Source organism: Habropoda laboriosa, unplaced genomic scaffold (assembly GCF_001263275.1).
Source record: "Habropoda laboriosa isolate 0110345459 unplaced genomic scaffold, ASM126327v1 scaffold333, whole genome shotgun sequence".
NCBI lineage: Eukaryota > Metazoa > Arthropoda > Insecta > Hymenoptera > Apidae > Habropoda > Habropoda laboriosa.
Window position 1 is genome coordinate 1,010,671 of NW_017100500.1, and position 17,971 is coordinate 1,028,641.

A 17,971-nucleotide genomic window follows, 5' to 3' on the forward strand; every position below is an offset into this window, starting at 1 on the left:
AGGATAGAGTGTCAATACGTTAGCTGATTATCGGTATTGCAGCTAGAATGTTATTCCAATCAATTATTATAACATCGACTAACTATAAATATGAAAACCGTTAATATCAACCCTTCTCTGCTTCCATAAAAAAATATATATAGAATTTTTCAATAAATCATAGGCGATACCATTACTACCCTAACGCAATACTACGAACTGTACGCAGAATTACCTAACTTGATTCAGAGCTGATGTACGAACGTATGCGCGAATACCCAAGATCCTTGCTCCATTTCTTCGATCATCAAGGTGTATTTTGGACGCTGTTGCGTGTATTTAACTGGCACAAAGACTCGATGAATCGTCGAACGGTTCGAAGGGGTCATTCAAGGGGGGATTAAAGGTAACGGCTAGTACTTGCGATCGATAATCACCGATTCATCGGGAGCAACAACGACAAGAGAGCAAGAGAGGCGACGACGTTGTTGGCACGTTTGATCTTCTGCTGCACAGCAGCATACTTTTCGCCGTCGTGAGCAAGCGCGCTCGCGACACGCCACGCCGAGCGTGATCTATCATGAAAAATTACCTTTGACTAGTAGCCCGTGGCTGACCGTTTTTCAGGTAACCGGGTACTCAGGTTGGAACTAATGGAAAATCCATAGAGCGCCAAGGGGTGAACGTTAAAAGCGACAGCGAGCGTGCCGACGATGCTTAGCCGTCGTCGATACAAGAGGAGAGCCTTCTGGAAATTACACACCTTCTTTTCTCTACCTCTGTTACCTATCACGTGATCGCTCTACGCGTAACTAAATACTACTCGATCGTAGATTTTTACACGATCGGTTCGGTCATCGTTCGCCTTCGTTTCGCCGAACGAGAAATCTCCCTGTTTCCCTCGTTCACCTTTAGCAAATTTCGTTCTTTTTCGAGAGCCTCCGTCCGGTGGCTATAATTACCCAGTAGGATGTGTTATAATGCACGGTTATCGTTCAAGTGGCAAGAGAAGTTTCCGTTGTACAGAGAATATTCGACTATTTTTAGAGAGTGTCGTGAATTGTATAAGCGAGCACAATGGTGATTCGAGGCAGCGTTTTGTACGAGGTAAAGAATGTAATTTATAGACGGTTAAACGAAGTTCACTTTTCGTACTAATTTTAGAACAGGTATATAGAACGGGCACAATCGTGCTTCGTAATCGACGAAACTTTAAAACGTTACGTGATCCCATAGAATTTCGCCTTATACTCTATTTTCTCTAGTTTTCATCTATAAGCGGAGAGAGTTTGAAAGCGTTTGATGATTTGCTAATGTCAGTATGAATACGGTATCGTTCGGATAAGTAACGATTGTCGCTAATTGGCTTTCGTTTAACCAGAACGAGTATTCAAATCGAAATGAATGGCGAATTATTTTAAGGGATGTATTTACGTAAATATCAGCCCACGATGATACACCGTCCCGTCATTGCTAGCAGGATCTCTCGTAAATGAAACGTCTCGTTTAAACGAGAGACGTTTCACTCTTTCGGTCCTTTCTTGTCCATTCGTTAGCTATATCCGGATTGAATATCGATGTTATATAAGTTCAATCGGGCTTTATTTGCACATTAACCTTCGACGATCGTATCGGCAGCCTCGATGACCCATATATCCGAGGAAATTTCATGGAAACGGAGGCACAATAAGAACGAGAGAAACCACGTCGATATTAAGGTCGATCGGGCGAGATAAATTTCCATTAATTAGACGAGATTTCGCGAACGAAAGGGACACTCGTTACAAAAAGTATACAGAAGCAGTTCAGTTTATTCCAGTCAAATTAACTAAGGAAAACGTGTTGGTACAAATTGGTTACGACGCGACTTCCTGTTGAACTCTAGCTTATCGATTCGCGGGACGACAACCTTGCCTCGGTTCAACGCGTCTCGCTGGTCAGAAATGAAACTCTGGACACTTCGATCTACGAATTTTCTTCTTAACATATATAATCCCCTCTATTTTCTTTTTTTTTCACCTATGTCACTTATTACAGTTTCCCCGTGGTTGATCGTCACGTGTGCAGCTTCAACTTACAAGACTATCTCAAGCCCGTTTCGACGCGTGAATACTAGAGTACGGTTATATTTTTTCGTATTTTATGCATCTACGTCTACGTTTCCCGTATAAAATCTACGCGCTTCCACGTCGCAGCCCCCGTCGTTTCTTCTTCCCGTGAATCCCTTTAATCCACGTGAGTGCAAAAATCGAGCACCGCGTTTCCGTGAACGATCTGAGCGAACAACTCCCTGGCCCTTGCTCTAGGAGACAACGACACTTTGTCGCGATGCTGAATTCTCTCCAGAGTAGGCGAACAAATATCTGGGCTGTCTCCTATGTTCTTCTCGAGATGCAGCGTCGAGATCGGCGGAAGAACGTTCCTCACGTCGCTCTCCGACTTGGCGAACTTCTTCACCGGTTCCGTGTACCTGATCGAATCGTCCTCCTGGACGTCCACGACGAAACCACGTCTCAGATTCTCAGATTTCGTTTGCCTGATCACGGAATCAACGCGCCTCTTTATGTCAGCCTTAACGATAGCAGCCTCGATGCTCTCCCTTTTACTCCCGCTTGGATTCTTCGTCGCACTGTCCAGCATGTCCAGCAGCCGATCGAAAGAGTTACAGATCTCGTCCAAGGATTGCTGGCTGAGCAACAGAAATCCGCTGGTTTCTTGCTCCTTCTCTTTCAGAGCGTTTTCTAATTCTACCAGATTGGTCTTCATCGACTGCAACTGATCTTCAGCAGCCTCGCGACGTCCTCGCTCCTCGATCAACAGCAAACCACTTCGCCTCGTTTCCTCGAGCAAACGATCATGCTCTGCCTGTGCCTCGGCTAACTGCACCTGGATCTTCTGAATTCTAGCTGAATCGTCCGTGATCAAGCCGCCAGCTACCTGCGTTCCTACGTCCACTTTCGCTAACTCTAAATTCTTCGAAGAACTTCTATCGCTGTCGGGCTGAATGCTGCTTCCATTCTGAAGATTTTCGGGGTTTTGACCAGCCTGTTCCATCACAGGTTGAATATGCGACTGAAGGTCCAGATGAAGAGACACTTTCGACTTTGGCTGACCGTTTTGAACTACCTGCTGTTGCTGTCTGCCTTTATTATACGGTGGGATATGAGGCTTTAATTTCATCTTCTTGGTGTTCACTAAATTCGTTCTCCTCGATATCGACTGATAAGGACCTTTAGAGTGATCCACGACAGCGCTGCGTGGCCTAACCGGAGGTTTCCCGTTATTCTCTCTTTCGTTTCTCTTCCCGCTGCCTGCTGACGCTACTCTTCGATCCTGCTGAGGTAGACCCAACCACCTGTACTCGGGCTTCGTGTTAACGTTGTTCTCTTCTAGCCTCTTGATCACTTCCTTCACCAGTGCCTCGTTCAAATTCACATTTTGCCTTATGTCCAGCACGTTCAAGGTAGTATTGTGATCCAGTAGCTCCAACAGGTCCTTGCCAATCTTATCGGATACTCCACAGCGCTGTAGGTCCAGAGCTTTCAACCACAGGCTGTCTCTCACAGCTTCGATTAATTCACACACAGCTACGTCACCCAGCTGAGGATTATCGTTCAACGTCAATCGACGCAAGCCCGGCATAGCCTCGAGATTCGGCTCCTGGTATCTCAGCGACTGCTTCCAGGTGTCGTGATAGAGCAGCAGCTTCTGCCTGGACAACGCAGCTGCCAAAGACGGTCCACACTTGCACGTCAGATCGCAGTAGCTCAGATTCAACGATCTAACGCTTGGAACGTCCGCCACTGTGCGACACAACACCTCGCAGGAATTGTCCCCGATGTAACAACGCTGAAGCGACAAGTAGTGAAGCGTGTGTGTGTGTGACAAACCCACGCACAACACCGCCAAACAGTCTGGCGGAAATGGGATACCTTCCAGTTCTAGGTTAGTCAGAACCGGTGAATTTCTGACACATTGAGCGACACTGTGAGACAGCCATTCTAGGAGATACCGTGATAACACGACAGGTGCCTTGCCCATTGTCCTAGCCTTGTCCTCGGAATTGATCTCCTCCAGAGGCTTGCGACACTGGTACCTACTGCGAACGCTGATCGATCGTAGGCTACGATCGAGCGACAGGGAATTTAAAATAGGACACCAGTCGTCCATTTTCACGCGGTCGGTGGTGAAGTCTAGACTGTGGGGCAACGTCACACAGATGACCGGTAAAGGACGCAGGCGCTGCTGTTTGCACAGCTCCATGTAGCAGTTGGCGAAGTTTCTGCTGTTCGGAATCGCCATCCTGGACGATGACGCGGGCACCGGTGCGTTCACCCGGCCCTGGCCTGTTACGGTCTTCGTTGTGGGCGCCAGGGTGACGGTGATTGTTTTCTTCAGAGATTTTTGGTCCTGTTTGGAGAATTTCAGGATTTTTATCGATTGTCGGATTGTTGTGTGACGTTGTTCGGATTCAAATTCGATCTCGAATGCTTTTACTTCGGTTGAGGATAATTAAAGGGACACATTTGCGGTGTCTTTAGTTACTGCGGTTAATTAGAAATAAATCATTTTTATTGCAGTACAGTAGGTTTCATATTTTGTTAGGAATTGGTATCTTGTTTAGTTTACTACATGAAAGTATCACAATGATCAAACTACTTTTGTTACTTCTCGCTGAGAAGAGGTTAATTTCCGAGAATATTTGAATGCGCGAAAATAAAAAATTTCATGCAAAATAGAACGACAATCTGCATAAATGCACTCACCTTCGGTATTGCAGCCTCGTTCGTACGTTAACCCCAATTTCATCACACACCGTCATCTGCGTTCTATCAGTTTTTCCTACAATCTTAACGTGAAATCGGTTTCGAGAGATTCAACAAGGTATTCGTTCGCAGAAGATGCAAATCGCGTTCGTGTTTACCCGAAATCGACGAAACGAAATTTCTACGCGACATACGTTGAAAGTATGCAAACAAAACTCGCGCATCAGCGAATTAAAGTTGCAGCGAATCGTCCATATGATCGACCGCTTTTATTGACATTTATGATTTTAACATATTATCGAAAGTGATTTTTGAAAATTTAGTAAAGATGTACGTATATATAAGAAAGAATATCGATGCAAAACTGAAGGAACTTTATGAAATAAAGTTCGAATTAGCATGGCGAGATGAGGTACGAGAAATTTGGTTAAAATGTTGAATAAAATTGTGGAAAATATGATCTTTCAGACCACCTGTGTCTCTGGCTATGGCAAGATACACAACCCCGTTGCCTTTACCCACAGTTGCGCCTACGACAAATTCGGCGAACCCTCCGACACCGCCTCGACAAGATAACGAAGATGGTACTCGTCAATTTTTATTAATTATCGAATGAAAACTGCGATTTTTATGATATTGAAATTAAATTCATTCTTTAGTTTTCTTTTGTGAATAGTGAAAATGTAATATTACCAATTTGTACAAATAGTTGTTTTTGCCTTTGGCATGATTTATGTAGGAAACGCATCGGAGGATAGCATAGACGTGACGAACGAAGAACCATTGACACCGCAGAGAAGCGGTTGCACGCAAATTCCGCCTGTGATCCCTTCTCTGTATTCACCTGCCAGTGCAGAAACGGTCTACGAAACCAGTGCCAGGCTGCTCTTCATGGCTGTAAAGTGGGCCAAGAATCTTCCTTCCTTCGCGAGTTTACCTTTCAGAGATCAGGTATCTTAATCAAATTTTTCAATATTATCAATACTAAATTAAACTCGTTGCCTTTTTATTAATCTCATTGTCTCGTTATTTGATTGAAAATCAGTTCGCCAAGTGTTTCGCTTACAGAATGAAATAAATTTGTCAACATTCAATACAGAAACAATTATTATAAATGCAAAAGTAAGCTCGTTGTCTTTTATTGAAAATCAGTTCGCGTTTGCAGGTGCGAAATGGTTAAAGAGAAATAAATTTGTCTGTCATTGAGAAAATTCGGAAAATGATTCTATCGTGAAACGTATTTGGAATGGATATTGGAATTGAAAAAATGCGATCGTTTGATTCATCATGTCAGGTGATACTTCTGGAAGAGGCCTGGTCGGAGCTTTTCCTTCTAAATGCAGTACAGTGGTGCCTTCCACTTGAATCGTCGCCCCTTTTCAACTCCGCGGAACTGACTGCTTTGACTTTGTCGCCGCATCCGCACCCCCATTCCGGTATCCACATGCAGACCACCACGGGCAAACCAAGTCAGGTGGCAGCAGATGTGAGGCATTTGCACGATACCTTGCAGAGATATAAGGCTGTCATGGTTGATCCGGCTGAATTCGCCTGCATGAAGGCCATTGTGTTATTTCGACCAGGTTCGTGTTACACAATTAATCGTCTCAATGGAAGTGTATTTAAGTTGATGCAGCGAGATAGAAGTACTTGAACGTTATAAAAGAACGATTCGACATGTGTACAGGGTGATTCACCTAACTTGAAATTACTCGTGAACTATTCATCGTAGGAAAAAGTGTACGAAGCAAAAGTTCCACGATTTCAAGGGTGATATATTATGTTGGAATAATTATTCTTCTCTACGTTGTTTATCCATAAAGTTTAGAAGATCGTCTTGATTTTTTTTTTAACAGAACGTCCTATATTTCTTCAATGAAATTAAATGAGTATTAAAAAAAGAGTCGATAAAAATCACCCTGCATATTAACGATCTCTGCTACGCTTTAAATATTAATTTAAAAATTACTCAAATTATTTATACGAATAATATTTCTATAGAAATACGAATGGTTAATTCCCATTTAGAGTGTCATAAAGTTCACCAATTTACACAAAGCACAATTTCTCCAATTCACCCTATCACTGAAAATTCATATTTTATTGTAACGAAACAAGTCTACACCTCTCGAAATGCAATTTTCCTTCGTGTTACAGAAACCCGCGGTTTAAAAGACTCCAGTCAAATAGAGAACCTCCAGGATCAAGCGCAAGTGATGTTAGGCCAACACGCCAGGGCACAGCAACCAGGCAGTCCAGCTCGATTCGGCAGGTTATTGCTGTTGCTGCCGTTGCTGAGGACAGTGCCAGCGTCTAGGGTGGAATTGATATACTTTCACAGAACAATCGGGAATACTCCAATGGAGAAAGTCTTGTGCGATATGTATAAAAATTAAGAAAAGCATTTCCCCCATTTTTCTCATCAAAAACTGTCGAACTCTATCCAAGTATCGAGCAATCGATTCTTGTACAGTGCCACCAGTTCCGATCTCTGAATAAGTGAAGTTCTATGAAGTTCATGTTGTTGAGAAAATAACTCCTATAAGAAATATGTTTGACTGATTCTGCGACACGTTTCACTTCTTTTTTTTTTTCTCATTCGAATCAGAACGATTTGTCGAATGGTATGAAAGAAGTACGCGAATAATTCGGCACGTTTGCGTCGAATCGACGGAAAAGTGAACGTGTCGCAGGTTTAACCGAGATTTCGTTTTAATACTATCTCTTAAGGTAGAGTGCGTGTAAAAAGGAAGACCACGAAAGACTTTCTTTTGCAAAGAATTCACTGCGTACGTTGAAACTTATACGTAGACACAGAGCGTAGACGTCGAATGTGTAAGCTTTATCTTTGAACGTCGAGAGTCGAACAGAGGAGATTTAGGGAATAAAAGCGAAGCAATTTACGCTGACCAAAGACACCGAGGAATGACGACTGATCGAGATCGATCGTTTACCACGTGCGCGATAGCTTTGGCCTAAGGACGAAGCCCCAAGTATGACGTTTCAATGAATTTGCGATCTCGTCTAGTGATTTCTGTTTCCCGCTAGATCGGGGTCGAGTAACGACGGATCCCTTCGAGTAAGGTAACGAATCGATGCGTGTTGCATTTTAGTTTAATGATTCAACGGTATCTAAGTGAAACGAAAGATACTCAGTTCCATAAAGACATAGATAATATATTTATTTATTATAGAAACGTTTATCGGACATTAGGTTCGACGTGTTGACCAAGTCGTTTCATTTTTTCAACATTAAGTAGGTGAATTTTATACAAACGTCGGAAGAATTTTGAAAAAAATTCGAAATGGAAGATTTATCGTTTCTTCGTTTGTTTACTCTTTTTCTACTCGCACTATCGTTTACCGTCAACATATGTAAGATAAGGATTTTTAAATGTACGAGTAAACAGATACGAACTTTTCGACAGCTGTAAAGGAAACAAAAGGAAGAAGGACAACTCGTCTGTGCTTTTCTTGTATATTTCGTGTTGTGATACTATTTGCTGTAAAAGTCTAGTTAATGAGTCACGTGACACACATTGTAACGATTACGTAACCACTTGTAATAAAAGTACACATGCGTAAGGAATGATCGAACGTGAAATTAATGTCCCACCCGATGATATGATGGAAAAGTTAATAAGAAAATTTTTCGAATGTTAATTCCAACAAATTTTACATCGAATATTTGAATGTTGCTAACTTATTCGACGAAAAAGTGAAAATTCTTCAGAGAAAGTGACGAAGAAAAGACTGGCGATACCACGTTACAGATTCTCAATAGGGACGTGGTTCGGTTCACGACTGGAGTCAAAGATCCCAATCCCTGAACTACTTTAATTTCTGTTTATTTAACGGAGGGGTAACACGGGTGAATCCCGGCGAATCGAAATTTGACGCTAACCCCCGAGTCACGGTGGTTGTTGCATAAACGTACATATTTATTTATCACCGTATAATCCCTGACTTTCCCTCGGGGGTTTTGCCACATGGCAGTTTGACAGTCCCCAGTGGAATTACCCCCTCGCGGCCGCTTATAAATTACATCGAGGTTCGAGCAAGGTTTAAGGGCCTGCTTAAGTTGTCAAAGCAATCGGAGAGTTAAACGCCCTGGCACGAGGGCGAGACTTACCCTTAATACTTTTCCGATCGGAACTACTTCTTCGACCCTCTCGAAAAATCACTGTCCACCGTTCTCATTCGGTTGCGCGCATCTTTCCTCGCGTTTCCAGCACGCGCGCATCCTTTTCTGATTTTACGATGTCTCCGTGTATTTTGCATCTTCGAGAGTCGTTGGAAAAAGTATATTTTAACGAAGAGAGTAATTGGAATAGAGGTGAAACATTTGTGGAAGATAAACGAGTCGAGTTGTAGGAAAACGCAGAGAGCAAGAACGATGTAAAATGATGGTCAGAAGGTGTCGAAATCGTTCGGGAATTGAATTTCGCTCGGTCCACGTCCGAATCGATTCCTAAAACACGCGTTTGCTTCGTGACGCCGGGAACTTTCGGGTCGAGCGTCCTCTCACTACGACACGTAACGAATTTCGATATCCCGCGGCTCGAGCACAAAGAGGAAAAGGGGTTGGAAAGGCGGCGCGGGTTACTGAGAGGGCATTCGGAGGAGAAAGGATGGCTGGTCATAGTATTGACTCGCTTTTGCGGATGCAGGGGCGGAGTTTTCGACCTCTCTCCCTTCCTCTCTACCCTCCTTCCCGCTCTTTCTACCTTTCTGTGTATCACTCTTCATCCCGCTTTCTTTTTCCTTCTTCAACTCGCTTTCTCCCTATAAATACACTCTGCCTTTTTCCCCGTCGCTCATTCACGTTTCTCCCTCATCTTCCGTCTTCCGTCTCGATCTCACCTGTTCTCTCATCTCTTTCTTTCCTACGTTAAACTCGAATTTCTTTCTCTATTCCACTTGAGCAAAACACACGCTCTATCTTCCCTGCTTTTCTCTCTCTCTCTCTCTCTCTCTATAACCAACCGTATTTCCCATCTTCGTCTCTCCCTCCTCTCTCTCTCGATCTCACCTGTTCTCTCATCTCTTTCCTTCCCATATTAAACTCCTATCTCTATCTCCATTCCTCTCGAACGAAGCACAAGCTCGATCCTCGCCACTTCTCTCTCTCTCTCTATCCCTCCTTCACCCCCACCCCACGTGAACGCAGGCGGTCGGGGTCGAAAGGGGATGACTCGTCGCACAGGGCTGTCAAACCCCCACCCACGCAACGACAAAACTCCCGTTGAAGGGTGACCCAGCAATGGCGGCGGGACTTGTTGTATTTCGCTTTCGAGGTGAGCTCCATTCCCTTCTACCTTCTCGATTCCCGTTCCAACCCCTCCGCGGCGGCGGCGGCGGCGGTAGCGGCGGCAGCCAGCCGGGGGCAGGCTGAGAGAGGACTGGCTGAAATGAAACTGAGTGGGTCGGAGTGAGGAACCAGCGCGACTCGAACACGCTTCGAAACGAAGACGGAGGAATCGAAAGTGGCCGGTGAGCGACGAGGAAAGGACGAAAGTAGGATGGCACGGAACGAGGAGAAACTGTACATTGGTGGAACGGAGAGGTGAACGAGGAGGTCTATATCGCACGGAAACAGCAACCTCCATTTATTTTATTACATTATCATACCAACTAGGCGCTCGATAAGTGGGGCTTTAAAGCGACGGTTCTCAAATCGTCTCGCGTGAAACTTTTGCGCCGTGAACTCCGGCGCACAGGCGACCTCGTAAGTCGACGGCTCCTCGTTCGTTGGGAAAAAGAAAAGCTGGATCGAAAGTTAATGGGTATCCGGCGAGAAAAATCGATCGCTTCGTTTAGACGTTCTAAGTCTGTCTATTTCCACAATTTCTTCCATTTTTTCCCCTGCTGATTTTTCTGATAACAGAAAATCTGTCGTGGTGAATTGAACTGTTCTTTTTTCGCAATTATTCTTATCTGATCTCTTATCTATCGAATGTCCCTTAACGAAATTTATCGAAGAAAAAGTGACCAACAGGAGCAGCGGACACGTTCTCGATTTACAGAAAATTCGAAGGGTGCGTTCACTTCGATTGTCGGGGAAAAAACGATTCGACGGATTTGCTTCGCATTCGCGCGTCCGCGAGCAAATCAGACCGAATTGTTCAGCCGTTAAGTTGGATTAAAAGCAAAGGCAGCGACGTACATGTTTCTCTGCGTCGCCGTTGTCATTTAATGGCCATCGATTATCGTCGTGAATTTAAACGAAGCACACGCATAATTACGCCGCCGTGTTTCGCAGTTTTGTCGGATTCATCTGTCGCTCTGACCGCGCGAACGATTCAATTGAAAACAAGCATTCATCCCGCGGATGTTTACCATCCCCTCTTTTGTTTGACAAAACGCCAAGCAAATAATTATAATTCGCGGCGGAAAGTATAATCGCGACGCGTAATTACAGTATTCAATCCTGCATTATGCAGACATTTTGTCTGATTAACGCTTTTATCGTGTGATTAAAGCGGCAATATTACGCCTTTGTGATACTCTAATTTCACAAATATTCTATGGCATTTCAATTTTATGATTTGCAATTGAAATGTGAATTAATCGCTGAGAAAAAGAAGTGTAATTCACATTGTACAATATTGTTGGGTTATCCAAATTTCGCCTAAGTAATGTCGAAATTGTTAGTTACGTTCAAATTTTCGAGATTTCACAAGCATTGTACGATATCGAAATTTCACGATGTGTTTTTACTATTGTACATATAAATTTGTTACCACTATCCGCGAGAATTTATGTGATTTCATTTGATTTAAAGTATCCGTAATCATCAAAGTTTAGACCAATTGCGATAAGATAACATAATTGATAAATTTCTGCAAGGAAATTCAAGTTTAGTAAGTACTGCCAATAAGAAATGGTACATATTTCGTTCCCTCGGTTCATGTTTCACGAAAGCACCAGTCCATAACGATTCCCCGCGAATTTTTCACCCCGGCTATCTTGAACTGGAGAATTCACCGAGCTGGCTGACGTTTAAGAAATCTGATTTTCTTCTCACGTATATCGGAGGATTACCCGAGTATTCGCCTTCGACCAGGACGACCACTTCATTCCAGATATCCACAAACAACAGACGATTCATCCCTTCGATCCTCTTTTCCCTTTTCCAACCTCGTCCTTTTCGCTCGTCAGAAGACTGCAACATGAAGTTACTTATTTTTCATATTTTCAACGCCGCCCACAGAAACTTCGCTAAGAATCGTTTGCATCGAAAAATTCCTCCGTTAAAAATTGAAAAGGACTCGAGAAAAGGAAATATAATATTTCTCATTGTCTTTCCCTTCCAAATCTGTCGATTTTCTGTCAAATAGCAAAATACTCTTCTCTCACGTTTGAAAATTTTTCAGCCGATGGAGAATGGACTAAAACGTGCAAAATTGAAGAAAATGTGTAGACAATGTAACTTTTTGTGGTCTAAAGTAAGAGATACACGCGACTTGTACTGTGTTTGAACGATTTGTCGCAAAAAGGATACTTGTATGTGGGTGCTCCTGGGAAATGAAGCTGCATCGGTCAGAGGAGACTGTCGGACCACCTTTACCCCCTTGTCCTCCCTTATTCCTCTCCCTCGTCCTCCCATTCCCGTAAAATCAATAGGTGCGTCGGCGTCCAGCATGCTAGGAATTCTGCTATATAACCTCGAGCGATTAACTAAAATCGATCAAACGCGACGCGTGTCGAATATAATGAAATAAATTGCACAATCCCGACGAATCAGAAGAAATGATGATCTCTGGCCTGATTGACAAATCGAATTAACCACACAGGTATCAATTTTTCTCTATAACCACTGCAAATATTTTTACAGTCCAAAATTCTTTTGTTCAACTACAGTATCTCGGTATGTGTGATTGAACGACTCGATTTCGACTGGATAATCGTATCATTGAGAAACAAACCTCTAACGTAAGTGACACAAGCATCAATTCTTAGCTATGACCAGTGAAATTATTTTTTAAGTTCACAATTTTTCTTTAATTTTAATATTTTCATATGATACTGCTTTCTATACTACAATAATGCGTGATTTATATTTCTTATATTATTATGTGATTGTAAATAAACGAGATGCATTTAATGATAGATATGTTTTGTATTAGTCGATTAATTTGTCGTAGAATGATTGATTTCATTGGAATATTTCTTGGAAAAATTTGTATTTCAATATGTGAAAGATGGCGGTCTGACATTTATTTATCCAATTACTGTCACTTCCAGTCGACTAATATTTGCGTGGCGCGTGTCGACAGCTCGTCAACCGTGAAGCTTGAACGGCGCTCTACGACCAGCGAATGGTCCTTTGTCTCTTTTGCGAATTAATTTCAAGGACGAGGACCTTTGTGCTTCGCGAGGGTTCTTACTTCGCGTCGGGCAAACCCAATTTGCGCTTAAACAAGGAGCATCTTCGCATAACTTAGCCTTGCGTGAAATCCAACGTCAAAGGGAGGGAACTTCTCTTTTTAAGGCTGCTCGACCTCGTAGGATTTAGACGGTGAACTTCAAAGACGTGCCGGATTGAAGAAAAGAATGCGGAGGCTTTCCAGTTATATTAGAAAGGGACGTTTCTTTAAACGCGAATAAGACGAACTGTTCGATATTATAAATATCTTAAACTTTTTTCGAATGATTGAGCAAATGGTACGTAATTGTACGTGATTTCGTTAACGATTTGTTGTTTATCGTATGCAGACAGTAAGACAGTGATACAATTTTGATAATAAAAATGTATCGCCAGTAGGAAATTTATTGTAACCAGAGTTCGGACGATTGTTGTATTTGAATGACAATAATTTTATCGTGAAGAAAGTTTGTTCTTTTATTAAAATTGTATTATTACTCATAAGGCGAGAATATATTTAGAAGGAAACTTTCTTTTTAAACGTAAAGATACTGCTTTTAAAGAGTGTAGAAATATATTGTACGTTTTTAACAACATTAAAATAGCTTATCTCGTAGAAACATACTCTTATCACGTCCTTCTATTGTACGAAGGATTACATTAAAAATTTTGTTTGAGTTTCCAGCATGCAGTAACTTAGGTCTCTTTAGATGAGTTTATACCTACAATAGCATAGGCAGATTCAATAAGTCTGTATTTAGTCTACGTTTTCAACGTTATTGTATATTATTTAAAGAATCAGTGCTTCGCAAAAGGAAATGGGTGTGGTGTGAAAGGGAGAAATGAATAGACTGTAAAATGCTGTGAAAAAATACTGGTATATTGTAGCCATGGTATATTGTCTTGCAACAAATAATTGATTTTTTGATAAATAACTGCATTTCTTCAGTTTTTCCTGATATTGACGTCCTCTCCTTAATTCCCGTGGTGGCCTGAAACCCTCCATATGTAATTTAAACTACCATGTAAATTTTTATTTAACAAGAAAAGCTAATTATTCTTCGGTCAAAGCACTTGCAAATAAAGTAGAAATTTTATTAAATTAATACATAAAGCTGCTCTTTTCGCTTCGAATTGCGGACTTGGAGAATTTTGGACTATCTAAGAAGTGTTTGACTTGCACCACTGGCTAATTCCGAAAAAATTTCGAGCTTCCGAGAAGTGGTTGACTTGCACTACTTACAAATCGCAGAAAAATTACGAGAGACTCAGAAATGGTTGACTTCCACTACTTGCTTGGACAAATTTCGATGTCTGACTCATGGATGACCCACAAGAAAGTTCAGAAATATCAAAAATATGACGAAAATTGCACATTGTTGCAAACGCGTTCCGGGTTTGCAACTTTGTTGCCGAAATTCGCTCCCGAAAATTGCACATTGTTGCAAACGCGTTCCGGGTTTGCAACTTTGTTGCCGAAATTCGCTCCCGAAAATTGCACATTGTTGCAAACGCGTTCTGGGTTTGCAACTTTGTTGCCCACGAAAATCGCACATTGTTGCACGACGCCCCGTTTTGCAACAATGTGCAATTTTCGGGAGCTGCTTTCGGCAACAAAGTTGCAAACCAGATTATTCTTTTGCTACTTTGTAGCCGAAAGTCGATCCCGAAAATAGCATACTGTTGCAAAGGAGTAACCGCGCTTGCAACTTTGTTGCCGAAAGTCGCTCCCGAAAATTGCACACTGTTGCAAAGGGGTAACCGCGTTTGCAACTTTGTTGCCGAAAGCAGCTCCCGAAAATTGCACATTGTTGCAAAACGGGGCGTCGTGCAACAATGTGCGATTTTCGTGGGCAACAAAGTTGCAAACCCAGAACGCGTTTGCAACAATGTGCAATTTTCGGGAGCGACTTTCATCAATAAAGTTGTAAACGCGGTTACTCCTTTGCAACAGTAGGCAATTTTCGGGATCAACTTTCGGCTACAAAGTAGCAAAAGAATAATCTGGTTTGCAACTTTGTTGCCGAAAGTCGCTCCCGAAAATTGCACATTGTGGCAAAACGGGGCGTCGTGCAACAATGTGCGATTTTCGTGGGCAACAAAGTTGCAAACGCGGTTACCCCTTTGCAACAGTGTGCAATTTTCGGGAGCGACTTTCGGCAATAAAGTTGTAAACGCGGTTACTCCTTTGCAACAGTATGCAATTTTCGGGATCGACTTTCGGCTACAAAGTAGCAAAAGAATAATCTGGTTTGCAACTTTGTTGCCGAAAGCAGCTCCCGAAAATTGCACATTGTTGCAAAACGGGGCGTCGTGCAACAATGTGCGATTTTCGTGGTCAACAATGTTGCAAACCCAGAACGCGTTTGCAACAATGTGCAATTTTCGGGAGCGACTTTCCGTAACAAAGTTGCAAACCAGGAACGCGTTTGCAACAATGTGCAATTTTCGGGAGCCTGCGCGAGTTACAATGTTGCAAATCAGCGCGTCGTTGCAACAGTGTTCAATTTATCGAGAACGATTCGCGGCAACAATGTTGCAAACCCGATAACATGTTTGCCACGATGTGCACTTGAAAATAATACGAGTTAACGATGTTACAAGCGAGAATGACGCTCGTAACAATGTTATATTCAAGCGTAGTGCTTGTAATAATGTTTGCGTTCGAAATAACGCTTCTAATAGTGATGCAATCAGAAATAGAGGTTCCAACAATGTTTGCGTTCAAGTCCTTTCTTTGATTCCTGTGGTGGCCCGAAAGTTCCATTTTTTTATTCACACAAAAAGAACGTTAATTTGCAAATGTTAAATAAAAATTATAAACAATTTCTAACTAATGTACCGTATGCAATTGTTAATTCAATGCGAATTTAATAAAGGAAGCTGTTTCATTACGGTAAATCGTGCAACAAATTTATTTAGTACTTCTAATAATTATAAACCACCATTTAAATTGTTACATAAGAAGGAATACTAATTATTCTTTAATTGATATACTTGAAAATAAACCGGAAACTTTGTTTTACTATCTACGTTATTAGTAATGCTAAGGCAATTGTAAGTATCAATTTTAATCCCTACATGCAATAATGTTCTAATTTTCAATAACTTATTAAAAGCGAAACATTTGAAGAACTTCAATTTTAAAAATCAACTAATCTGATAATACTTCATTCCTGACGATGCTCTGGATGATACTCTCGATACTCTCGCTTTGAATGCTGACAGCATAAAGGCAAGAGCAGGATCACTCTTTTCTTTTTTAGAGCCCCGACATTAAGTTCTTCCAATGGAAAGCTGCGAGACTTCTAACGTTCCTCTCGTTGAAATATTGTCCGGCAAAGCGAACTTCAGCCTTTCGACGTCATCGCTTGACCAAATAAATGGAAAATTGGCGGCGAGTCCACCCTCACTACTCTTCTGTCTCTGTCGCCTCGTGAAGGAAAGTTGCTCTATAAGTAAATGGTTCAGATAAATTAACTTTAACCAGCTGTCGATAATGTAGCACGACAATACCTTCAGTAGGTTGAGTAGATTCATCAGCTCCAAACATTTTTGCTATTTTTAATAGTTACCGTAAACTTAATCACTCGTAAAGCTTCAATAATTGGTAATAATTACTGAATCATAAATATATTTAATAATATCCTGGCTCTTTAATTTTCCTAAGGTTTGATGCTTTCTGCATTCTCTTAAGTTAAAGTATTTTTGTCTTAATAATTATACCATTTTTCTATTTTATTAATGCACGTTTAATGTTTCTAATACTGTTTCGCAACTTGGATAAAATTTTGTATTCGAGCAATCGCTGATACTTAATTGCTGTCTCTATAGTAAATGTAACACCATAAGTGCAAGCTGAAATTTCGAAACCGAGCAATTGTGAAAGTTCAGATTTCAAAACTGCATAATTGTGTCAGGTCAATTTCAAGCTCCGGTTGCAACAGTGGCGGAGAAAATTTAATAAGAAGTTCCGGTTTCGAGATAATATGATTAAGAAAACTGATGTTATTATTTAAATTATATTTAATATCAGTTAATTAATTCATTGCTTTACAATTTTAAGACGATTCCAGGATCTTAAAATGACATTAAACCAATAATACATAATAATCACTGATATGAAAATTGTGTATTATATTTATTCAAGCATCATTTCTATATAAAAATAGATAATACATAATTTTTAGTGTAATAATAAAATCACACTGTCATTCCATTAATTTTCTACATTAAAAAAAGATTAATTATAAAATTACAAAAATTTATTGCAACGTTAATATTCTTAAATAGACTTACTTTTATTCCCAAATTGTAATTGCACTTGTTAAAACATCAAAAATAAACATATTAAAGTGCCTTTCGTACAAAACTTTAAGAAACATCTGTGGATAATGGTGCTCATAACGCACTTTTTAATATTTCCTTTAAACCCATAGTAATTCATACATAAATTCGATGCTGATTTGATTTTACAGTAAAATAATATACAATTCTCTACTAAACAACGTCTTGTGTTAATAATTGACATGAATTTGCAATTTTTAAAGCATTTATAAAATATCTCACTTAATGTAAAGAATCGAATGGGAGCCACTGCTATGTTCGGCGCGCAAAAAACGCGGACTGAGTATCTGGTTTCCAAGAATATTTTGTGGGTCACTCGGCCATTCCTTACGCATACACACGCAATACTCTATTTCCTAAGTTTTTTTGTAGTAATACTACGCGTAGTATCTTTAAAGAAATTTTAAGTTAAAGATTTTCAATTGTATCTCCGCAACGGATGGTGATATCGACACGAAACAAATTGCAAAATACACTGTTTGACGTCCTCTAATGAATTATTGAGATAAAA

At 41.1% G+C, this 17,971-nt stretch overlaps 2 protein-coding genes across 2 annotated transcripts in view; one reads left to right on the forward strand and one right to left on the reverse strand.

Annotated features, from left to right (window-relative positions):
* Window positions 1–7,141, forward strand: part of LOC108576141 (photoreceptor-specific nuclear receptor-like) — a 24,872-nt gene extending 17,731 nt beyond the window's left edge. The window contains exons 5-8 of the mRNA XM_017939074.1: window positions 5,214–5,329; window positions 5,485–5,696; window positions 6,040–6,328; window positions 6,903–7,141. Coding sequence (XP_017794563.1) covers window positions 5,214–5,329; window positions 5,485–5,696; window positions 6,040–6,328; window positions 6,903–7,141 — 856 coding nt within the window. The remainder of the gene's footprint in view (window positions 1–5,213; window positions 5,330–5,484; window positions 5,697–6,039; window positions 6,329–6,902) is intronic.
* On the reverse strand, window positions 2,206–4,281 carry LOC108576139 (centrosomal protein of 78 kDa-like). The gene has a single exon (XM_017939073.1). It carries the CDS (start codon window positions 4,279–4,281, stop codon window positions 2,206–2,208), a length of 2,076 nt encoding a protein of 691 aa, XP_017794562.1.
* Window positions 7,142–17,971: the final 10,830 nt, after the last annotated feature.